Here is a 25,455-nt window from a genome sequence, read left to right as displayed (position 1 = left end):
GCAATTGGGGTTAAGTGACTTGCCCAGGGTCATACAGCTAGTGTCAAGTGTTTGATCTGAGTCCGAATTTGAACTCAGATCCTCCTGACTTCAGGGCTGGTGCTGTATCCACTTCGCCACCTAGCTGTCCCCCTTTTCCTATATCTTAAGGTAGTCTTAGTGTCCTACAGAGAGAAGTTCTTGTCAAAAGGATGTGGTTCAGGAAATAAGCACCATCACCAAGTCTAGTGCTGTGACCATCCTCTAGTGCTGTGACCATCTTCCAAAAGTATAATTTCTTTAGGAATAGATTGGATAGCATTTGACTATGAAAATGATAATTTTATTAAATATTGCCATTTTTTAGAAAGATGTTTTTCCATATCCAGAAGTCACCCTAGATGAATTAAATGATATGAAGCAGTTTGTGATACCAGTAGAAAAATTCTTCAATGAAGAAGGTGTGTGTCCTTTTCCTTTTTTATCAGAAATCTTAACAAATTCCTATATTCTGTGATTACCAATTTGACTTCAAAAATCTTTAATGATTTATATGCACTTAATAGAAACAATATACATAGGAAAGATCTGTTTTTTGAAAATAAGCTAGTTATATGAAAACATTAAATGCTGGTATTTTGAAAATTGCTGTGATTGATGTTTTAAAATACAAGAATCATAGAAGCTTATAGCTTAGAAACTTAGAGTTTGGATGTCATCTGGTCCAACCTTATGAAAAATCTAGCCTTTAGCATTCTAGACGGGTAATTGAACAGCCACTATTGGAATACTTAGAGTGGTGACAGATCACAAAATTAATTGTGTATTTTTGTAATGAATTAAAAAAAACAAACAACTAAGAGACTTACTTCCCTTATTGTTGTTAAAAATTGCTTAATTATGTGTGAGTATTATTTAGTAGGCCTCAAAATTTGCATTGCTGGTGACCAGGTTTAGCAGATAGAATCAGAACTGCATTGGTAATGGTGATTTTTAAAATATATGCCTCGAATCAGTCACTCCCTGCCTGAATAACCAGCATCAGACAAACAGCCTGACAGGTGTAGAATTTCTGAGCTTCATGTTCTGAATGGTAACATCCCAGGTTTAAACAAAAAAAACCAGCCAACAACCTGCAGAGTTGCTTAGAGCCTTAACCAGATTGGCATCAATCCACATCATTCACGTCCTCCATGGGGGCATATGTTGGGGGTAGAAGGGCATGTGGGAGGGAGTACACGTTTATTCGGTTACAGTCCAAAAAGAAGAATTGCATTGTAAGCGAATTTTACATTTGAGGGGCAGATATACATGTGTCGGAAAATTTAAAATCCTCCTAAAACAAACCTTATTATGTATTAGATGAGAGAAAGGGTAGTATAAAACATGAACAATCGTGGTCTCCCTACCATTTTTTTCAAAAGAGTGTATAAGGTATGGAATTGGAGGGTGGGACATAGATAAGTAGGAAAGCAGCATTGTTTAGAGCAGAGAGGAAAGCACCCTGGCCTAGAGTCCACGAGACCTGAGTTCTAGTTTCAACTCTACCCATAGCTGGGTGTGTGTTCTTGGGCAAGCTGGGCTATCTCTCTGGGTCTTATTTCCTGTCTAAAATAAATGAATTGAATGAGATTAACACTAAAAGCCTATGTAGCTCTGAGATTCTGTGATTCTTAGAATAGCAAGTAACAGCAGCATTTATTTTCTGCATTATCTTGTCCTTCGTCTCTACCTCTCCCTAACATTGCTTCCCTTAATTGACTCTTCCATGTTACATGTTTTTCCTAAAGGAACATATCAGCAAAGAAATGATTGATGACATTTTATAGCCAGACTTCAAAGTCATATCCCAAGTTCCACCTAAAACACGTGATTGTGTAGATGAATTAGTGGGAAATTAATCAACCTTATTCTTCAAACCAGTTTCTCAAACCTTTGATCCAGAAAATGTTTATGTTCAAAGCCTTCTTCAACAGCACACGTATTTGGGGAGATATTAAGTATTTCCTTGTTCTCTTATGGCTAAAAAGTCTGAGTGAAAAGCTGTTCTTTTCAGTTTTTTATTATCTCAGAGATTAAGTTTGATGATCAGGTTTAAAACATTTATTAAAGCACACCACCCCCAAAAGACTACATATTTAGTCCTTTGCCATGGTAAATGTTCAAGTAATTGTTATTTTTCCTTTTCTGAGTTTCAGGAATTTAAAAAAATTATTGGAATTTTCACCCCTCGTTATATTTATGTCAGTGGGTGTTTGTGAAACTTTTAGTCCCTCATTTTGATGTTTGTGTTTTGGCAGCTGAGGATATTTAAGCATTAGGTGTCTGTTAACCCTGTTTCTTAGAAGATGGTTTTGTTTTCTAATTAGATTTGCTATTTATCTCCCCAACTTAGGTCAGTTTTCAAGAGTCGCTTTTCTTTCTTCTTTAAACCCTCAGAAAAAGTTCTGACCAAATTGACATGTGAAAGATTTAAGGCTTATCCCATTAGGTGGATATTGTATTAGAGGCTATAAACTTGGAAATTTTTGCTAGACTAACTAGTGCTACACGAAATAAATTTCATTTTTAGGCTCTTGTATAGGTATTCTTAAACTGGATAGTTTAAATTAGTTAAATATGTTTAATTTTATGTATTTATAATTTTATTTATAATGTTTTCTGTTTGCCAGTGGACTCTCAAAAAATTGATCATGATGGTGTAATTCCTCAAGAAACTTTAGATAGATTAAAGCAGCTGGGGCTCTTTGGCATGCTGATTCCAGAAGAATATGGTAAGTAACCATAACTGTACAACTATATTTCTTATGAAAAAACATGTTTTTGGATTTTCTCTGTAGCTTGAAAGTTAACATTTTATCAATAGCTATAGTTTTGTTTCCCAGAACATAAGGAAACCTGGAATCTTCTGCTTGTTTCCAGAGAACATTAATAAACTGTGGGCTATAGAAAATTACTTTGTAGCACTGTATGACAGCTCTATCATTTTGAAAGTCATTTCATCATGCTTTGTGATTAAGAACAGAACAGAACAGAACAGAAACATTCTATATGTAATCCTCTAAGGTTAGGAGGAGGATTTGCAAATAAAGACTGCATCACTCCTTACTAGCAGGATTTTCAGCTTCGTTTTATAGATTAGAAAGTATCGGAATGGTGACATGGTCAGGATTACATCATAATTTGTACATCGTACATTTGCAGCACTAGGAAAGAATTACTCTGTCTTAGCTTTTCCCATCCAGATTCCCTTCCCCTTCTTTTCCTGTTGGTCATTTATAGCAATTTTCAGATTGAATTTTGAAATCTCCAAATTCATCTATAAGGCATATAGAGGAAAAAATCCCATGCATTCATATGTCACTAATTATCATTGGGCTGAAATTGAGCTTGGTACTATACAGAAATAGACTTTGTTGGATAATTTAATAATGTAAAAGAATGTGTTAAATTAATGGCATAAATGAGATTGTAGGGAGGCTCTAACCTTAGGAGAAGAAACTTGAACAGATTTTGATATATCCATTGTTGTATGGAGTTTCCCTCATTAAAAACTTTTGCCTGCTTATCAAAACACAGTAGGGCTTCTACTTGGAAACACAAAGTTGAAAAGTATGTAACCAGTGCACACTGTTATTTATAGCAGCTATCTTGGGTGTGGATGAGCAGTACTATTCAGATCTCCACTGTCTCTAATCTCCAGTCTCTGTCTATTGGCTTCTTCCCTGCCGCCTGTAGACAATCAAGTTTCCTCCATCCTCAAAAACCTCTCATTGGATCCGGCCCATACCCACTAACTGTTATCCTGGTTCTCCAGCCCTTCTCTGTTCAATTTCTTGAAAAAGTAGCCTATGCTTGGTGCCTTCATGTCTTTTTTTTTTTGTGTGTGAGGCAGTTGGGGTTAAGTGACTTGCCTAGGGTCACATAGCTAGTATCAAGTATCTGAGGCCAGATTTGAACTCAGGTCCTCCTGACCCCAGGGCTGGTGCTCTATCCACCCTGCCACCTAGCTGCACCTCTTCATGTGTTCTTTCACTCTCTTTTATTTTGGGGGGTTTTTTTGCTTTTTGGTTAGGCAGTCGGGGTTAAGTGATTGCCCAGGGTCACACAGCTAGTAAGTGTCAAGTGTCTGAGGCCAGATTTGAACTCAGGTCCCCCTGACTCCAAGACCGGAGCTCTATCCACTACACCACCTAGCTGCCCCTTTCACTCTCTTTTAAACCTACAGTTTTGCTTCTGAGCTTATCAAAGTGCTCTCTCCTGAGTTGCCAGTGAGCTCTCTCTCTCTCTTTCTCTCTCTCTCTCTCTCTCTCTCTCTCTCTCTCGTCAGGCAATCAGGGTTGACTGACTTGCCCAGGGTCACACAGTTAATAAGTACCTAGTGTCTAGTGACCTCTTAATTCCCATATCTAATTCCCTTTCTCATTCCTCCTCCTTATTGACCCTTCCTGCATCATTGGATTCTCTTGCCTCTGGGCTTTTGTGACTCTGCTTTCTCTTGGTTTCCCTCCTAACTGTCTGACCCACCCTTCTGCCTTCTTGGTTGGATCTTCATCCTTGTCACACCTCCCAGTTGTCCTCCAAGAGTCTGTCCATGGTCCTCTTTTCTTTTCTCTCTGTACTGTTTCTCCCACAGATGATTCCCTGACCTATATACCTAACCCTGGTCTCTCTCCAGAGACCCACTTGCACATTTCCAATTGTATTGAACATTTTGAACAGAATGTGCTATAGGCATTTCAAACTCAAAATGTCCAAAATAGAGCTCATTATCTTCTCTCTTCTCCCTCTACCCCCTCTCTTCTGAACTTCCCTATTGCTTTTGAGGGTGCCCCCAACCTCTTAGTCACCTCGGTCTTCAACCTTGGCATCATCCTTGACTTCTAACTCTCAGTTTCCTATATCCTGCTATTTGCCAAATACTGTTATGTATACCTTCATTATTTCTCTTAGATACCTTGGTTCCAAAGCCACATAGCTGCCACTCTATTTCAGGCCCTCATCACTTCTCTCCTGGACTATTATAATGGCTTCTCATTGGTTTCCCTTCTCGGATCTCTCTGCACTCCAGTTTATCCTCCGCACAGCTGACAAAGTGACTTCTAAAGCACAAATCTAACCACATCCTCTCTCTATTCAAGAAGCTGCAGTGGCTCCTTTTACTTACAAAATCAAATAGAATTGGCTTTTGTTTGGCATTTAAAGCTCTTTCCAACCTGTCTCCTTCCTACCCCTCTACTCTGCTTAGGCTTTATTTCCTTCCACAATTCAGCGATACTGCCCTGCTTGTCATTCCCACATGTGGTGTTTCTTCTCCCACCTTCATGCTCTTGTACACTTGTTCCCCACACCTGGAAGAGTCTCCCTCCTCACCTCCACCTCTTGCCTTCCCTGACTTCCTTTAAGAGTCAGCTCAAGAGCTGCCTTCTGCAGGAGGCCTTTTGTGGCCCCCGGCACTTGAGCTCTGAGGTTAATTACACCTTCCTTCCAATCCAGCTGCGTGTTTCGACCTGTCTCTTCCATTAGAATGTAAGCTTCCTGAGGACGGGGCTATTTCTGTGCTTTTGCTTTCCTTTTTATCCTCAGAACTTAGCACAGTGCTTGGCACATAGTAAGCAATTAATAAATGGTAGCTGATTGACTGTTTCAGTCCTTGGTCCATTTTTCTCCAGTGAAGACAAGTCTTTTTATAAGGCCTCTATTTCTTCATCCGAACTAGTAGTAAGGTTTGGAGTAGCAGATACATTGTCATAAAAACATTTTCCTTTTATATTTTGTTTTGCATGGGGTTTTATTTAGATAGATGGGTATTTTTACAATTCTAATTATTATTCATAATACAGTTGTAATAGTAACAACTTTCATCTTATGGTTGTAAAGTGTTTTCATGGGTATCGCTTGGTCCTCACAGTCTCATGAGATAGTTAAAGCACTATGATTTCCATCTTACAAAGTAGAAAACTGAGGCTTACAGAGATTGTCTTGTCTGAGGTTACACAGACTGTGTGTGAAATCAAGAAAAATCCCGCATCTAATGTTTACTCTTGATCTTTTCTCTGCATCATTATCAAGGATTTTAAGTAGAGTTACTTGCTTTGGCACTAAGAAAAATATATTCATCTTTAACAGGTGGCCTTGGCTTATCACATGTAATGTATGCACGTTTAGGAGAAATCTGTTCTCAGGATGGAGCAATTGCAGTCACTTTGGCTGCACATCAAGCAATAGGACTAAAGGTACCACTCAGCTGTCGTTTTTCTTTCCAAAGTGCTGCTAAGCATCCTCTTGGCTGTCCTGAGCATGCTCCCCCCCACCCCCGCAACTCTTCTGTGTTCACATGTCATATAGGAGGCAGTAACATGTTCCCTTTTTTCTAAAGAAACCATATAGTTCTAATGTGACCAATACAGTTCCATAGATTTTAATGCTGTGATTCCTTTGGCTGTAACTCAGGCTCTCTCACAACAAATACCAAGACCGAACTTTTTTGTTTTTTGTTTTTTTTTGTTTTGTGAGGCAATCAGGGTTAAGTGACTTGCCCAAGGTCACACAGCTAGTACGTATCAGGTGTTTGGTCTGAGGCCAGATTTGAACTCAGGTCCTCCTGACTTCAGGGCCGGTGCTCTATCTACTGCACCACCTAGCTGCCCCTAAGACCGAACTTTTTTTAGGAGTAGGGAAATTGTTGTTGCAAAAACTTCTTGTAGGCATGACTTGTTTAACAGAAACACACTCCCTGTTGTATCACTTTTTGATAAGAGGCACATAGGTAGGATCCAATTGGATCAGGGAGAGGTGTGAGCCCCGGCCAAAAAGTGACCGGGGCAGCTGGACTCCATGAACATGGAGTGAAAGAGATGGTGGAGTAGGAAACACTGGATTTTCGTGCTCACTTGCCAAGAATGTGTACCTGCACCTTATAGAAAAAGACATCATAATAAATGAATAGGTGCAGGGACAATTCTTTCTAAATAAGTGCGTGCAGGAGCTCGGGGAATATTTTAATTCTATCAGTCTGGGATTGAACGTTCGTGCCTGGCACTGGACAGGTCCAGAAACCAAATTCTTTTTTAGACTAAGATAATTATACTTAACTTCTTGTGAAGTAGGAAACATGTAACATACCTGCTCTGATTGAATTGAAAACAGTCAATTCTCTGACTTTCTGTGGTCAAAGCTGTATATGGTAACGTCTGTTCTGTACCATATCTACCTGTCATTGTCTTTATTCTAACCAGGTGTGTGATGTATGAAGCTGCCACTACCTTATGTTTTTTAATTTTTCTTTAGTTTATTTCATATTATTTCTTCAACACGAGGCACTGTGAATATTCTGTAAGGTTAATTTCTCTGACTAGTGATTAGGTGATAAATCTGTCTTAAATATTTTACACTTAACTTTGATTCTGTGTCCTTAGGTAGTTTTTTAAAAGTCTTTTTTAAAAATACCCAGTATTCATCATTTTTCAAAGTTTTAAAAAATTTTAGTGACATTTTTTTTCTTTTTACATAATCTTCCTTTCCAAACACAGAGTATCTCACATATTCTGTTTGTTGAGAGGGAGATGACTCCATCCATGAAGTCTGTGAGGCCACCCCCCACCCCAGGGCCTCCAAGGTCTGTCTGACTATTCCCCTCTGTGAGGAAGCTGAAAGGCCCTCCAGACATGCTAGTGGCCCTCCTCTGGGGCAGGCCCCAGTGGAATCTAGTTTTCTGGGTGGGATCTAAGTCTAGAAACCAAAGCTTAGTTTTCCTGTGTGCACAGAGGGTGAAGGGCTCTTGGACTGGCACCACGCTGACATACAGCAAAGCTGTGTCATTGTCATATGTGAAGGAGGAGAATAGGATGTAAAGTGGGTGTGTCGAGTTTTGCTACATATATATAGACATAAACATGTGAGCCACCAGGGTTCCCATTTGGTCATGTTGTATCTGATTCAAAGATGATAACTAAAAAAAAACCTGACCTTGTATACTGAAAAGTTTGGGAATATTTATATTTTTCTTGAAATAGAGCCACAAGAGAGCAAGTGCCAAAGTGACCCTAGCTCACACCAGCAATCTCAGTATATCATTCAGCCCCAGACTTCCCCACTGAGCTACGCTCTGTGTTTTCAGTCTTCATGGTGTTAGAATAGATTTTATTCATCAGAAACTGACCTGAGAGAGATGCTTTCAAGGTATCTTACATATATATCTTCATAATTTCATTTGCTGTTTAACTTTTTGAAATATTTAACATTTATAAATTTTGAGTACAAGCCTACTTTCTTTGACGATTATTTTTTTTTCTCTTTTGAAATAACTGCTGAAGAACTTTCATGAACACAATTTAACTTTTTTTTTTGGTTTGGTATTAACTGAATGTATCATTGTGTATGTGTGTTTTAGAGCATTCTTTTGGCTGGCACTGAGGAACAGAAAGCAAAATATTTGCCAAAATTGGCAACTGGGGAATATATTGCAGCTTTCTGTCTCACAGAGGCAACAAGGTAGGTGACTTGTTATGTTATTTCGTAAGTTTAGAAGTGTAAAATTAAAAAAGCAATTGGCAGCCAGCATTTCCAAGATTCTTGGACCCCATGTATTTTTTTCCACTTAATAGTATTTTTTTTTATTACATGTAAAGATAGTTTTCAGTAATCACTTTTTTTTTTTGATGAGGTAATCAGGGTTAAGTGACTTGCCCAGGGTCACACAGCTAGTAAGTATCATGTGTCTGAGGGCAGATTTGAACTCAGGTCCTCCTGACTCCAGGGCTGGTGCTCTATCCATTGTGCCACCTAGCTGCCCCGTCAACAATCGCTTTTATAAGATTTTGAGTTCTAAATTTTTTTCTCCCTCTCTTTCCTCCCCCCACCCCAAGACAGCAAGCAATCTGATATAGGCTATACATGTACAATCATGTTAAGCATATTTCCACATTAGTCGTGTTGTGAAAAAAGAATCAGAACAAAAGGAAAAAACCATGAGAAAGAACAAACAAAAAAAAAGTGAAAATAGTATGCTTCGATCTGCCTTCGACTCCATAGTTCTTTCTCTGGATCTGATTAGCATTTTCCATCATGAGTCTTTTGGAATTGTCTTGGATCATTGTATTGCTGAGAAGAGCTGAATCTATCATAGCTGATCTTCGCATAATGTTGCTAGACTCCATGTATTAAAGAAAAAAGACCAGAGACTGGTTATATCACATCAAGTAAAATGTATTGTTAACATCTGTTACCTTAACCACCAAATCAGAGATTTAGTGCTCGGAGGGACAATGAGTCTTCCTCATTTTGCAGATGAAGTCACTTAGTCCCAGAAAAGTTAAATGACTTAACTAGGGTCACACAGCAAATAAGTATCTAAAGCATAATTAAAACTCTTGTCTTCCATATTCCAGAACTAGCACTCTGTCTACTACACCACACTGCAGAGGTACCCAAGGTGGAATGTCCCATCCCAGGGGCAGCTGAACATAGTGGGATAGTTCCACCACCAGGGTTCCCAGTCTTCCATAATTTATAGGTGCAGTTAGCTTTCAGATAACCAGACTTTCAGATGAACTCTTTGGTTAAGATGCTTCATTGTCTGGGTTCCAAGGCTACTCAGGAGGTGTGGCTGCAATATTTTCATTCATTCACCAAATGTCTTAAGAGCTTACTATGTGCAAAGCATTGTTTTAGGACCAGGGAACAATAAAAAGTGTCTTCATAGGACTTAGAATCTAGTAGGGACTGTGCTGCATACACAGCCTTAATCCATATAACCGGCATGAAGAAGATGTGCATGTTTTGTGAAATCTGAGTCAGAGAACTGTCCTTGCTGACTGGGAGGCATTGGGAGGACTTCATGCATGGGGCGGCATTTGAGCTGGCCGTCGAAGCATGGGTAGTGTTGGTGGGTGTAGGGGGCACAAGGCCCAACAGTCTTCCTTCACATGCTTCGGAAAATAAATGCCCCCAAACCAGGGCAGAATGCTGACGCAAGTCCTGACAACACGTGTAGACACCAACATCGGTTTTAAATTTTTGACCTGTGACACTGTGGACTGTTGTACTCATGAATAGACTGTTAATTTTCTCTGTGTGCAAAGTCTTCCAACCCTTACAAACCATTGGGCTTCTAGGGAAGACCTTTCTTGCAGTTCTCTTGTACCTTGTCCCCTTTTTCCTTCTAATATTGTATCTCTTTAGGAACTCTGACCTTGACTGCCTATAAATGTACTTTCTTTTGCTTTTTTTTTTTTTAATGAGCAATTGGGGTTAAGTGACTTGCCTAGGGTCACAAGTGTCTGAGGCCGGATTTGAACTCAGGTCCTCCTAACTCCAGGGCCGAAGCTTTCTCCACTGTGCCACCTAGCTGCCCCCAAATGTACTTTAAATAATGAATTTTGTTGATGAATCCTGGTTTCACATTCAGGTTATTTTATAAGCTGTCAACCCTTCTAGTTTCTTAATGCCATTATCCAGCAGCATGGGCAATGTATGAATTATAGCTTAATTTTTTACTTTCACATACAAAGAAAGTTCTTACAGGTCACACGTTATTCTCATTAGAAACATACCTTTTTTTCCCACTCTTTCATCTCGATTACAAAGTTGGAAGAGTCCTTAGGAATCATCTGGTCCAGTGGTGTCATTTTAGAATGACAAAGCTGAGGTATAGAAAGATTGCCCCCCAGCTCTGTAGTAGCTCAGCTCTTGGTTTCTACTCAGGTGCACCTTCTTCTGTGCCACACTTTCCTTTTTCAAACCAGGATTATGTCTCCACACTCCTCCATCCATTTCCCACCCTATGCTGTTGCCACCTTCACTGCAAGTGGCAGCCAGAAAACTAGGACACGCTGGAATTTTCAAATGCTATTCTAGCCAAGCCTAAACCACCGCTCTAAGGAGATGTATATGCATGTGACGAATGTGAATCTGTGAATAACCCTAAAAGACCACCTGTGACTTAGTGGCACGTCGGCTTTCACGTGGCTGATGTCTCTCAACCATTGATGTCTCTGTAGTGGGAGTGATGCTGCGTCCATTCAAACGAGAGCAACTCTGAGCGAAGATAAAAAGTACTACACCTTAAATGGCTCCAAGGTACTTGTCCCCAGCACCATGAGACGCTTGGCACCCTAGGACGGAGTAACGTCCTTTCTCCAGACTGAGTGTGATTTCCCAAGGAAGGTTAGGCTAGAGTCAGAGGATGTTGTGGAGAGCTTGAGTTATTGCCTTACCGTAGTACAGATGCAGAAGCAAAGCCAGGGAAGGGAGGGGCTCGTGCAGGGATGCAGCCTCTAGGCTCCAAGGGAGAAGGGGTGATGTTGGAACTTGGGGTTTAGAACCAATTGGACCGCTTCCGTGTGAAGTGCGTTTTTATCTGAGATAAGCTAGAGCAATTCAACCTGAGGCAGGAAGCAAGCATTTACTGAGGTCCCAAGGCCTGAATACACAGTTACAGACTGGACTGTTCAGGACAAGGTAGATTTCTGCTGAGGAAGAAGGTGGGGTCCCTTACCTCTCTGAGAGGCCATAATTCTGGAGGTGGGTACAGCCCCCATTCTCACAGAATTGATGTTAATAAGAACATGTATAAAACGTTCTAAGGTTTGCAAAGTACTTTACAAATGGTATTTCATTTCATATCTTCACAGTAACCCTGGGAGGTAGGTGCTGTTATTATCCCCATTTTATAGTTTTGAGGAAACTGAGGCAGAAAAAGGTGACATGACTTACCTAGGGTCACACAGCTAGGAAGTGTCTAAGGCTGGATTTGCACTCAGGCCTTCTTGATTCTGAGGTGAGTGCTCTATCTACCACACCACCCCGCTCTCCTTAGTGGCTAATGATTAGCCTACTCCCATTTATCTGTAGTGACATGGTGAGTTGAAGACAGATCAACATGGAGTTGATCTCTCCACATCTTCCATCTCCACCTCTTCCAAAGTGGCAAAGCCCATGAAATTAGCTGTATGAGACTTGGGCTTCCGCGAGGAAGTTTGGGAGCTAATGCCTGTAGGAGATTGTAAGGATTTGCCATGTGCCAGAAGACTTTGGGGGAAAAAATAAAGTGTGCGGTAATAGCTGATTTTTTTTCTTAAATTTTCCACTGTTTTAAAATATTTTACCCGAATTATTGCATTTGCTTCCACATAACAACCCTTTGAGGTAGGAAAGCTGAGCAGGTGGCGTTATCTCCATTGTACAGAGAAAACCAAGACTCTGAGGAAGGGAAATGACTTGCCCAAGGTCACACATTTGAAATGGGCCCTTGAACCCAGGCCTTCTGACTTTGGCTACTTTGAACTTTCTCCTACACTAAAACTGGCTCCAGCATTATGAAGAAAGCTTGTCAATCATGATTACTTAGATTTTCCCAAGTTCCTTTCTTTTCTTTCCTTCCAGATCTGGATCACAAATGGTAGTTTGGCCAGCATATTCACAGTGTTTGCCAAGACAGAGATCATTGACTCAGACGGCTTTAAAAAGGACAAAATCACAGCATTTATTGTTGAAAGAAATTTTGGCGGCATCACGAATGGTAAACCTGAGAACAAATTAGGCATCCGGGGCTCTGACAGTAAGTAGTTTGTGTTTGTTCTTCCCCATCCCTGTTGTAGGCCTCGGATGACATCCAGTTGTGTGTCAGTTACCCAGCCCGTCGGCAGCATGCTTAAGAGGCCGCATCCCGATGCCTAGTCTGCATATCTCTAGTGGGAAGGCGACAATGCCCATCCTAGAGGGCCCTCTTGCTCTCTCTCCCCTCAGCACCCTCCCTCGTGGAGTCCTTTACGTGCCTTCCCACCTTTCCGTGGTGTTGATCATTTCTTTCCCAGACCTCCAGTTAGGACTCAGCAAAGGCCATTTGTTCTTTAGGTAGAGTCCTAACACTGAGAGGAGCCTTAGAGATTATCCATTCCATGCCTTCTGTTTTCAGAGGAGGAAATGAAGGCCCAGGTGATTTGAGTTTATGTAGCTACAAAGGGACAGATCTGGGGCAGATTGACCGCCTGACTCCTAGCTCAGTGGAAAGCTGCCTCTGGCTTCATGTTTTATCTCTTCATGGTAATGACCTTATTACCATCTTCCTTCTCTTCTTAATTATCTTGCAGAATGTGAATAAGCACATTGTTACACCGTTAAAAGTTTTTGGAAGGGATATCAGTGGCCATTTAGTGTCCCCAAAAGTCCCTACTGTAGTACAATTGACAAGTGACTTCCTAGCCTTGCTTAGAGACTTCCAATGAAAGGAAAACCTCTGCCTTCCCAGGCAGTCCATGCACTTTTGAACAGCTCTAATTGGTAGGAGGTATTTCCTATAACAAGCTTGAGTTTGCCTCTCTGTAGCGGTCACTCATGGCTCCCTGTTGTGCCACTGGGGCCACAGATCCTGTATGCCTAATCCCCTCCTCTGATCAATGACGTGCACCTTAAAAACCATGGGCTTAGCCATTTGTAATGCCACATACCTGTAATCCCTGCCCTGGGGAGGCCAAGGCTAGTGAATCATTGAACTCAAAGGTTCTGAGATACAGTGGGCTAGGTTGATGAGGCGTTCACACAGGGTCAGCACCGGTATGGTGAGCCTCACCCTGGGGCAAGGAGGGGAAGAGGGACGGTAGCCAGGATACCTAAGGAGGGGTGAACCAGCTCATGGCGGACACAAAGCAGGGCGAGGCCCCCGCCAATCAGCGGTAGGATTGGGCCCCAGGAGGGTTGCTCCAGCCGGGAGAAATGAAGAGACCCATCCTCAAAACAGCAGCGACAACAGAAGGTTAGGGGTTGGCGTGTGATGTGGCCAAAAACGAAGTGAGATGAGTCAGCCCACGTTGCAGTCTCTGACATCGTCCTCATCATTACCCAGTGAGCTAAACTAAAAATTTCACACATTAACACATCAGGATTACACTTGGAGAAATGGACTGTTCTGTTTATTGTCCTGTTTTCTGTTCAAATAATTTACCTTTTATTGCATGATGAAATGAAATCCCCGTCTCTCTTTGGCCGTGGTGCATTACTTAGTAGGGCTAAAATACCTTTTAGTGTGTTAAAGGCTTACTGACTGTTTTTGAGATTATTTTTCTTTTACTTGTAGCAGTTCTGCAGAACTGAGGCTCATTTGTTAAATACTGGTATGGGTATAAAACCTTTTGAATTTTTTTTTTTAATTTTTAGCTTGTGAAGTTCATTTTGAAAATACAAAAGTGCCTGTTGAAAATGTCATTGGAGAAGTTGGAGGTGGATTTAAGGTGAGCTTCTTTTGATAGTAGGTTCATTATGCTCTCATTCCTTAAGTAACCATTTGTGGAGCACCATGGATGTAGTATGCCATGGCAGGAACTTGGGGAGATCCACAGAGACTTAGGACTCTGGGTAGTGCCATCCTCCATAAAGCTTATATTTTGTGAAACAGTAGAGGGCCGGGAGTCTCTCGTCACACTCCTCCCCTGGCAGCTCAATCCCCACCAGCTTTCCTCTCTTTCTCCCACCCATAACCTCACTGTTCTTCTTCAGCATATTGCTTGGCTCACTCAGGAATGAAAAAGGAAGATCAGAGGTGTGAAACATGATTTTTATCTCCTCAAGGCAAAAGAAAGCAAAGCTAGAATTTTAAACAGTTTCAGGGAGGTGGTTTTTGTTTTGGCTGATGGATTAAAAAAAAATCTCAGCAACACCGAATTCTTATAGCTGAGGCTTAATATACATTTGAACAAGGGAAACAGAGAAGTTAGAAAACGAAATTGAAGGTGAGGAATAAGGAACAACAAAGCCACCTCTTCCATTGGGAGGAATGTTTGAATGGAGATTAACCTGGCTGATGTCACAGACTGGATGTGGGGATAGAAGTTCAGCTGGAGAATAAAGAGGTTGGCAGGAAATGTAAAGGAACAGAATGTCCAGGAATGTAATGACATGAAAGGCTTAGGAGGAAGTATCAGGCAGGACATTGAGGGAAGCGGACGGTGCTCACAGCACTCTTTTCACAGCCTCTGATTAAGACCATGGCAGGTGAATGAAGTCAGAGAGCATGGGATTTTATTCTTTCCCAATTATTTGTAAAGACAGTTTTAGCATTCATTTTAAAAAAAAAATTTGAGTTCCAGATTTCCTGCCTCCCCCTCTCTGAGATGGTAAGGAATTTGATGTAGGTTATACAGCACAGGATAATTTTAAAGATTATGGAAAGAAATGACCACAGTGTCAGAAAAGAAGGTCAAGCAGTGAGAATTTGTGAAGATTAGCAGAGAAAAGGGTTAAACATAAAATCATAAACATTTGAACACAGGAATCAATTTTAGAAGAGTTGGGGATAAAGTTTATGAACCAGCAGAGTCTCTTGTGTTGTCTTTTTCGAAAAGCTGCATTTCTGAGTTTGATTTGGGACTACGTGGCTAATAACATAATGGCTTTTTGCTAAATCTTTTAACACTATATATACAAATGAAACCAATAGATTCAAGCTTATAGTAGTAGGGGGAAAGCTTCCAGTAAGGTACTACCTCCTTTGCTTGCCAACAAAACAAAATCTTCAAGTGTTCTCCATCTGGAACCTGTTAGATTGCACAGGGAATAGGGGGCTGGACTTGGAGTCAGGAAGAACAGAGTTAAAATCCAGCTTCAAGCACTCAGTAGCTGTCTGACCCTGGGCAAGTCATTTAACTTCTCTTAGCCTCAGTTTCTTCATCTGTAAAACAGGGATAATAGCACCTGCCTCCCACAGTGGTTGTGATGATCAAATAAGATACCATCTAAAATGTTTTGCAAACCTTAATAAGGTATATAAGTACTAGTTATTAAAATATTATTGTTGTTATTGTCACCAACCACAGCCACAAAGGACAGCTGCTTGATGAGGATGGAGAAGACACTGGGGCCTGTTAACTAGAAGGCCAATTTAGCTCATACTCCTTTAGTCATAAAGCTAGACGTGTGTGCCATCATGTCATACACAGAAATGTAATTTTTTTTTTTCATTTTGAAGACATGTTATTAATGGAAATTGGGGGGCAGGTCAGCATGTCTTTGCTATCTCACTTCCCTCCACGTGTATGTATGTCTGTGCACCTTTTACTCTGTGTAAGGCAAGGCACTAGGCACCACTGGTGATAAAAAGATAAAAATGACCCAGCCTCTGCCCTCAAGGAGCTTATATTCTGTTGGTGGTGGTGGTGGTGTTTTATTGTTCTGTTCTATTATTTTATTATTCTGTTAGTTCTATTAGGTTTGTTTGGCAGGAACAGACCATGAAAGTGGGTGATGTGAAATAAGGCTAGAGCCCAGTTGTGGAGGGCCTTCCTCAGCTGCTGAAGAGTTTGATCCTAGGAGTGTTGGTGAGGGACTGAAGGCTTTGAGCAGAGGAGAGACATGGTCAGATGTGTGCTTTGGGTTACTTTGGCTCCAAGCTAGGAAACTCACTAAGAGATGCCATTATTAGTGTGCTTCAGTAACCATGATCCCAGTTGTACAGGTTCTCCACCTAACCCACTCTTGTGCCTCTCCTGATCCATCTCACGGCCCTTCTGTGCCTCAGTGAAGAAGTTCATGAGTTACTGTGGCCTAAATCCATGTCATCCTTGGTGGCCAGCCTTCTGGTAGGAAACGAGTGCTTCTGACCTCAGCAGGAGCAGCCTTCAGCAGATGGACAGAGTCTTTCAGAGGCCTTGTCATTCCCAAGGAGACTTTTTCTGGCTTGGGAGAACCTTCCAGAGACTTCACCTCCACAGAGTCTTAGAATCAGAAAGGGCTTCAGAGCCTGCCTCGGCCAGTCTGGATCCAAACAGAAATCACTCTCCTTTATAGTGGATTCAATTCAGGGTCATGAAAATTTTGTCTAAAGATCTTCAATGAGAGGGAACCCTTTGGAGGTAACCTTGTCCACTTTTGTTTCATTCTAATTGCTAAGTTATTTTTTTTTTTTTAATAAGAAGCCTACATTTGTTTTACTTCTGACTCCTCCCTCTGGTTCCAGGCAGAACAAACTTATTTTCCTTCTCTACATGAAGCCTTTTCAGCTCTGTTGTGTCCCATTCCCTTTTCTTCCCATCTCAGATAAAATAGGATCCGTTTCCTTCAGCTGATTCTCATTTGACAAGACCTTGAGACCTTGAGCTCCTGGTTGCCCTTCTAGATAGTTCATCCAGTTTGTCGGTTTGGACCCCACACCTGCCAGCCAGCTCTATGAGTCACTGCCACACCATGGTGAAGCCTCTAGGAAGAACTTTGTTTGGTAAAGGCATGTTTTTAGTTTAAAATGAGAAAGATTGTCATGGATAACTTGATCTGCTTTGTGTTAAAGTTTAATTCAGTGGACTTTCAGATGCTTGAATTCTGCATCGAGTACTTACTGACTTGGTGATTGCTAACAAGTCACTTAACCTCCTGGCCTTAGGCTTATCTATGAAATAGGAATAAAAACACCTCCAGTCCCTGCCTGTATGGAGGACTGTTCTAACCATCACATGGGATCATGTATGTAAAGCACTTTGGCCCTCCCAAATTCGAACAAAAATGCTGTTACTTCCAGCTTTTGAGAAGCAGGAAAAAAGAAAAACAAAAGAAGCCATCAGTTTCGTAGTGAAACAGAGGAGGCTGTTTTGTTTTTTTTGGATATAGTTTGCCATGCTGCTATTAGAATGTTTTCCTTTTTGGAAACAGAACCAAAGAGGGAAGAAGGGAAAAAACTAACCCTGTTAAGTCTCAACAAATAGAAATTTTGCCATTGAAATAGTCTCTCATTTTTTTTTTTTGAGTCTCACCGTCATCAATGACTGCTTCTTCTTATGCTTTGTTGTATTGTGGACTTCTGAAAATTAATAGATGGAGACTAGCATCTCTTCTCTATTATGTGTTAATTTACTCCATGATTATGTGTTTCTAAACAAAAGCCAAAGAACACTGAGGCAACTGGGTGACACAGTTTATAGATTGCTAGGCCTTGAGTCAAGAGGATTGGAATTCAAATTCTGTCTCAGACACATAGTAGCTGTATGACCCTGGGCAAATCACTTAGCATCTGTTTGCCTCAGTTTCCTCATCTGTAAGATGGGGATAATAATGGCACTTACCTCACAGGGTTGTTGTGAAGATCAAATGAGATGATAATCCATAAAGTGCTTAATACAGTGTCTGGCACATAGTAGGTGTTATGCAAATGCTTGTTGTTGCTCTCATTATTATTTTAACGAAATCAGAACCTGGGTTTGAATCCTCCCTCTGCTTCTTAATGGCTTTGTGACAGCAAAGTCAAGTCACTTGACCTGCCTTAGTCTCTGTGGCCTCATCTGCTCCATGAGAGGTTAGACTAGATCTTCTCTAAAATCTCTTCCAATTCTAAAGCCTGTGATTTGTCTACATGTTGCTGGAAGAAACCAAAACAGATGAGGAAGAAACAGGAGGGACAGGACATTCATAATCTGTGTGGCGAGAGGAATCAGTTTCTCAACAGGCATCCTATTAACCACGCACCTCCTGGCACCTGTAAGGGGACTAGAGAGATCTGTGGATCTTTTAAAGCAAGGTTAATTATTATACGTAATATTATGTTATATATTATATGGACATCCACTTTTTCATGCCTCTAAAGATGGTCCGCCTGACTAAAAGCTGGAGCTATTATTTCTGGAGCCTGGAGCTGTCAATTGTTTCGTTAGCTCTGATTTATGGTTAGCCTAAGAAGAGCCGTGCCATTTCTGAGTGCTATTATAATCAAAATTGTACTTCAGTTTTCCCTTAAAGTACATTTTTCATTCATTTTTGCTTCTTTAGGTAGCTAGGTGGCACAGTTGGATAGAGTACTGGGCCTGGAGTCAGGAAGAGTCATCTTCCTGAGTTCAAATCCAGCCTCAGACACTTACTAGCTGTGTGATCCTCGGCAAGTCACTTAACACTGTTGGCCTCAGTTTCCTCATCTGTAAAATGAACTGGAGAAGGGAATGGCAGACACTCCAGTATCTTTGACGAGAAAACCCCAAATGGGGTCCCAAAGAATCGGACATGACTGAAAACGACTGAACAACATGAGGTTTTCTCACTTAAATTCATTATAAAAAAGGTTCTTGAGAATTTTGCAGTTTTCTACAATTCAGACATCTTCAGTCCTGGAAAATTGTTTTGCCCCAAGCTTTGTTTCCATGCTGATCCCCTGATTGCTGCAGATTCTTTGTGGAAAGCTAACTGGCTCTTTTCCTGTTACAGACTTCTAGATTTTGATGATGAAGTCAGATGCATATCTGGAACTGTGTAGATTGTTCTCATAAGTGCCTCTTGGCTGGCACCACCTTGTCTGCCACCCTTTCCCAGTGAACCCTAATGGTCTCTGAAAGAAGGTTCAACTTGTAGTCCAAAGACCTAGTTTTAAATTCAGGCTCTTCTTTCTGCCAGTGTGACCTTGGTAAATGATTTAACCTTTCTGTGTATGTTCCCTCATCTGTAAAAGAGATGATTGCTAAGGACCCTTCCAAATCTAAACTCCCGTGCCCCTATAAGTTTGAAGAAGACGTAATTACTTTATCCCATCAAGTTTTACTGCAGGGTCAAGATCACTATCTTACTGTCTTTTACTTTACTTTTTTAAGACAAAAGTTACATGTATTATGTCTATTTTTACTCAGCTCTATTGACCTTTTTGCTGAAACTGAGCTTTAGACCTTTTGGGATAATTGATCAATTTCATGATGTCTTTCAAGGCCTTCTGTGATCTGGGCCCAGCCTTATTTTCTACCAGTTAGCTTCTCATGTCCTACACTTACTGTTCCTGAGTTTGCCTTCTATACTCTGTTTACACTATTCCCCTGTGTTATACTATGTTTGCCACATCTCCTCCCCATCTTCCAGCTTCTTGTCCCTCAGTCTCTTCTTGTCCAAATCCTTCACATCCTTCAAGGCCCAGCTCAAAAGATAACTCCTTCATGAGTTCTTCCTGGGACTTGCCAGCATGAAGTATCTATTGGGTGGAACACAGGCCACTGTTTTCACTTGTATGAAGACTGATTGCAGCCTGCAATGACTGTCTTAGGGAGAAAAGCCAGCTTTTAAGGTGAGATGCCTGGGACCATGCAGAGCTTGTGCAGACTAGAATTAGCTCAAGAAAAGATTCGCCAGCCGTTCTTGACGGATGACACTAGTGACATTGTGAGAGAGGATTGGAAGTTGAAATTTTCTTTTTAGATTATAAAAATGTGGGTGATGATACCAGGGGAGAGTATTTATAGCATTTGACTTGAATTTCCAAACAGCAGTCATTAACTGTGTTGAAGTTACAAACAGGAAAGCAGGAAGGAAATGCAGTGTTAATAAAAAAGCATGTGTTTAGTTGGAAAACAGAAGAAAAAATTCAGGACATTATTGGACAATACTTCAGGAGCCTAACTGGGATGAATAATGAGGTTTATTAGTGTGTACTTTTCTTCATAAAACCAAGACAAAAAATGCAATTACAGTCTGCTGTTTTTGACATTCAAATCAAAGTTTTAGATCTCACAACTAAGTTAGAAGTGCTTCCAAATGCATTTAAAGCAAACTTTGGGGGATGCTAAAGATATATGCAAAGTAGTGTTTTTCTTAGTTGAATGTCTTTAGCTCAGCAATTTCCAACCAATTTCAAGAGAAATGGTTAGAATACTGACAACATCTCCTTGGTCTTTGGGGAAACAAACATAACTATGATGTGAAAAATGAAAAAGTGCTAGTGGAAAATCTGTATTCTTCAGTATGCCAAGCATGGGAAAGAGAACAGTGAAATCCCTCTTCATATAGGCTGTGGAAAATGGAAAGGAAAAAAAATGCCCCTTACAACAATATTAATTACCAATACCTCTGTAGTCTGCTGAGGTGAAAAAACTTTTTTTTCCCTGAAAAATGAGGTTCTTCTAAAAAAAAATAATCCCAGGAAGAGCAATTGTACCAAGACAAAGGCTAGATGATGAATGACCTAATGACCAACTGGTTATTTGTCACATAGAATAAAAGACTCGGGGCTATTTTAAAAGGATAGTGCCAATGTTAAACGCATTTAGAGGACTTTGGACCCTCAGCATTAAAAATAAGTTTGGATCTTCAAATTCAAAGCTGATGACTATTCCTGGTGGAATGGCTTTGCAGTGACCAGTCTTCAGAGTGGTCACACCTTTGCTAGTCAAGAACAACTCAAAAGTCAGTGCTCAAAGTGAAGAGTTATGATCTTCAAGGTAGAAAACATGAGAAGCTGTTAGTTTGTCTAAGAAAAATGTTACGCTTCAAATGCAGTGGCTGGTAGGGAAGATGTCCTTATGGAAACATTGGGAAATCATCCATGCCAATTCCTGCTGGTCAGAACTGCACCTTCCAGGCTTCGCTGGTAGACCAAAGTACATCAGAAATCCTCTTTGGGAGCTGTGATACATCTGTGCCGTGGGCTCACAGCCAGCCAGGGGTCTCAGAACACAGAATTAGATTTTGACAATTAAGCAAATGGGGGGCAAGGGAAGGGACAAGTTGATTTTAGGCGCTCTAGTCCTCAAAAATAACAGCCTCGTTCCTTACCCCCATGTAGACAGGCATACATTGGTTCAGCATCTCTGCCTAAGTTATGTTTGGGGGCCCTGGATGGTTCCTGTTGCCTGTACCTGAGGCACAGCTTGAATTCCAAGAAGTCATGTGGCAGTAAAGCACTTGGAGGTCTGACAGATGCTCTTCTCCGATTGCCCCCTGGTCTTGGGGTGAGCTGCTGAGGCATGAAGTTACTGAGTGTACAAGCAGATTCTAGACCCCGTGTGGCGTAAGCCCCAGGAGCTACCTCCTGCTGCTGTTTGCTGACATACTTTTCTAGTGACACATCCTTGGAGGGTGAGCTGAAGGTGTGGAAGGGAAGGTGTACCCGATGGGCCTGACCAAATACCCTGCCATCTGCACAAGTCACTAGAGATTTATCAAGGTCTACCCACCCCACCCCACCCCCCAAAAAAAACCTGGGAATCTAGGATTTAAAAGTAGGTACCTTGGTGTTAGGCTGTTTGTCCAACTACTCGGACTTGAGGTGGAGATAGAGGTGCCTTGTGTAGCGTTTCTAGAAGCTTGAGTTACACAGCCTTGCAAGGACAACAGCAGGGTGTCCCTGGCCAGGGAGGAGGGAGAGAACCTGCCATGGAGCAGTAAACAAGCTTCCCTTTTCATGAACAGCTGCTGCATTCCCGAAAGGCCCCATGGCCTGACTCCTAGACCTGCTGCTCACATTGCCCTTTCACCCCTCACACAAAGGCAGAAAAAAGAAATAGAAAAAAAATTAGGGAAAGAATGAAAATGACAAAGCAGTGGCAATAAAGAATAAAATGGCACACCAGTGTGCACCTGTTTACATGGGGGGTGAGGAACGAGGCTGTTCTCTTGGACAACTAGAGTGCCTGAAATCAACTTGTTCCTTCCCAGGCCCCCCCATTTGCTTAACTGTCAAAACCTAATTCTGTGTTCAGAGACCCCCTGCCCGGCTGGGGGCCCATGGCACAGACGTATCTCAGCTCCCGAAGATTTCTGATGTACTTTGGTCCACCAGCGAAGCCTGGAAGGTGCAGTTGTGACCAGTAGGAATTGGGATGGACAATTTCCCAATGTTTCCATAAGGACATCTTCCCTACCAGCCATTACATTTGAAGGGTAACATTTTGAGGTTCTACTAACTACTCTTAGACAAACTAATTTTTTATTTTATTTTAATTGAAAGGAATGTAAACATATTTTATAGATGTTTTAATGTGATAGATTTGTGTAATTATTTTTCATTCTATTTTTTCCTTTCAAAGGAAAGGTCACTTTTTAAGGATTCATCCTTTATTCAGAAGTAGCCTGGATCTGGACTGAAATGGAAGTCTCTCCTTCCTTTAAATCATGTCTCTTCATAGCACTTGGTGTCATTGTTATTTGTGTACGTGTTTGTATCTGGACTCTGATCTCCTGGGCAGACTGTCTTATTCGGAATCTTTGCGTACCCTATAGCACTTAGCACATAGTAGCTCCTTGGTAAATATTTGCGAAAACGAATGAGTGGTATCATTAAAAAGCAGGCTTGGACTATGATATATGCATATTATTTCAGTGATAAATGAATGTTAAATTATTACATATATTACCTTCTTCCTCAATAGAGGACTCTTATGAATCCTGTGAACTTTGAGTAGAATCCAGTGGTTATTTGCCATGATCTTAATTCAACATCTGAAATTTGTGGGCCACCACCTTCTTTGTACACAGTGGTGCTTTTCCTCAAATTGTTTGTTTATTTTCTTAGTTCACAGTCCTTAACATATCTGTGATAGGACTGGATTCATAAAACAGAAGCTACAGAAAAAGTCCTTGGTGCCTGAGGTACCGAACTAAGTCTAGTCTTTGGTTGTGGACCTTGTCCTGTATTAAGCTTGCTTGTTGCTTTTGTTAGAAGCCATCTTATCCTCATTGCACACACAATTACTAGCACATCCTTCTCTGGAATTTGATGAGCTCTTAATGATGAATAAATAAAGCCTTTCCTTCCTCTTACAGATAGCGATGAATGTCCTCAATAGTGGACGATTTAGCATGGGAAGTTTAGTTGCTGGAATGATGAAGAAGTTGATTGGTAAGTCAAGCAAGCATCATGAAGTTAAGAACTTGTGAATATTTGTCCCACTGGCACACTAAGTGGTTGGTCCCAAAAGAAAGAAGACTCGGCCATTTTAGCTGACTATTGAAAGAAATAACCTGAAAAAGGAATAATATTTCAGATTTGGTTTCATTATTTCTTTTTCTCTAGTGTGATTGAGCTTGAAAAACATACTTGTTCTTCAAAGTAGCAGATCTTTCGATGTGGTCACTATCTAATTTCCTTGGGAAAACAGAGAGAATGTATGTAGAAGAGAAAAGTGTGCACAGCACCCCACCCTATGTAGATTTTGTTGTTGTTCTTATTCAGTTATTTAGTCATGGCTGACTCTTTGTGACCCCACTTGAGGTTTTCTTGACGAGACTGTAAATTGACTGACTGATGAAGGAGCCCAGCTCTCCTTGTGAAGGCTGCAGTGTGCCTGGTCAGGTTTCCAGAATACCTGGGACAGCAGTTTGGCCCTGATGTGGCTAAACACAAAAGGCAGTGTTTTTTGTTTGTTTGTTTGTTTTTGTTTTTTTATTTTGGCTAGGCAGTGGTGTTAAGTGACTTGCCCAGGGTCACACAGCTAATAACTGTTATGTGTCTGAGGCTGGATTTGAACTTAGGTCCTCCTGAATCGAGGGCCGGTGCCCTATCCACTGCGCCACCTAGCTGCCCCTATTTTCCTTTTCTTAAAATTTTTCAGAATCTATATGTTGGAGGCTTCTTTTCATCTTACTCCTTGGCCTATACAACTGAGCGGTTTTCCCCTTTCTGAGAAGATAGAGATGGATTTATCCCCTGTCACTCCTGCTAATACAATTGAAAGCTCATGAAGATGACTTTAGGAAATCATTTCAGGATAACATGGAAATAATCCTTCTTAATGACTACTTTCTTTTCTTAAGGAAAGACAGCAGAATATGCCTGTACAAGGAAACAGTTCAACAGACCTCTAAGTGAATTTGGATTAATTCAGGTAATTAAGAAACTAAAAGCTGCCCTTGCTCATCTCAAAGTCAACTTCAGCTGGGGACAGTGTGTGCTTTAAAAGTAGAGAATTTTTCTCCATTGTAATGGTGGCTGCTTGTCATGGTGATTTAGAAAATAGAAATAAAGATATTTATTTCATGTAAATATCTTTATTAAAACCTCTGATCTCTTTTAGGATGCAGCTGCTTGCCCTGCTTACCCGTCTTTATTACAGATGAGTTCAAGAAGCAGATGTAAATTGGTCTTTGTGTTTGTTCTCATTAACTTCAGGAAAAGTTTGCCCTGTTGGCCAGGAAAACATATGTGATGGAGAGTATGGCCTACCTCACTGCTGGGATGATGGACAGCCCAGGTTTTCCGGATTGCTCTATGGAAGCAGCCATGGTGAAGGTGACTGGGAAAAGTGGGGTGGCTATGGTTTTTTTTTATTTGTTTGTTTTTGTTTTTCCTTTTCCTTTTTTAAATTTTTTATTAATTTATTTTGATTTATCAACAATTACTTCCATAACCTTTTGAGTTTTAAATTTTTCTCCCCCTTCCTTACCACCTCCCTCCCAAAGACAGTGTGCAATCTAATATAGGCTATACATATATATTCCTATTCAACATATTTTCACATTAGTTATGTTGTAAGGAAGAATTAGAACCAATAGGAGGAACCACCAGACAGAGGAAACAAAACAGAAGAAAAAAAAGAGCAAATAGTATGCTTCAATCTGCATTCAAACTCCATAGTTCTTTCTTTGGATGTGGATAGCATTTTCCATCATGAGTCTTTTGGAGATGTCTTAGATCCTTGTATTGCTAAGAAGGGCTAAATCTATCAAAGGTTAGTCATCACACAATGTGGCTGTTACTGTGTATAGCATTCTCCTGGTTCTACTCACTTCACTCAGCATCCATCCATGCAAGTG

General features: G+C 40.9%; 1 protein-coding gene across 1 annotated transcript in view; it reads left to right on the top strand.

Annotated features, from left to right (window-relative positions):
• LOC114024242 (acyl-CoA dehydrogenase family member 9, mitochondrial-like) overlaps positions 1 to 25,455 on the top strand; it is a 52,441-nt gene that overhangs the window by 8,558 nt on the left and 18,428 nt on the right. The window contains exons 2-11 of the mRNA XM_027837254.1: positions 347 to 440; positions 2,652 to 2,753; positions 6,109 to 6,215; positions 8,372 to 8,472; positions 10,980 to 11,058; positions 12,364 to 12,538; positions 14,134 to 14,207; positions 23,467 to 23,542; positions 24,457 to 24,527; positions 24,812 to 24,944. Coding sequence (XP_027693055.1) covers positions 347 to 440; positions 2,652 to 2,753; positions 6,109 to 6,215; positions 8,372 to 8,472; positions 10,980 to 11,058; positions 12,364 to 12,538; positions 14,134 to 14,207; positions 23,467 to 23,542; positions 24,457 to 24,527; positions 24,812 to 24,944 — 1,012 coding nt within the window. The remainder of the gene's footprint in view (positions 1 to 346; positions 441 to 2,651; positions 2,754 to 6,108; positions 6,216 to 8,371; positions 8,473 to 10,979; positions 11,059 to 12,363; positions 12,539 to 14,133; positions 14,208 to 23,466; positions 23,543 to 24,456; positions 24,528 to 24,811; positions 24,945 to 25,455) is intronic.

Source organism: Vombatus ursinus, unplaced genomic scaffold (assembly GCF_900497805.2).
Source record: "Vombatus ursinus unplaced genomic scaffold, bare-nosed wombat genome assembly UNPS02014820.1, whole genome shotgun sequence".
Taxonomy (NCBI): domain Eukaryota; kingdom Metazoa; phylum Chordata; class Mammalia; order Diprotodontia; family Vombatidae; genus Vombatus; species Vombatus ursinus.
The sequence above is the reverse complement of the archived record's forward strand: the minus strand, read 5'-3'. Positions and strand labels throughout refer to the sequence as shown.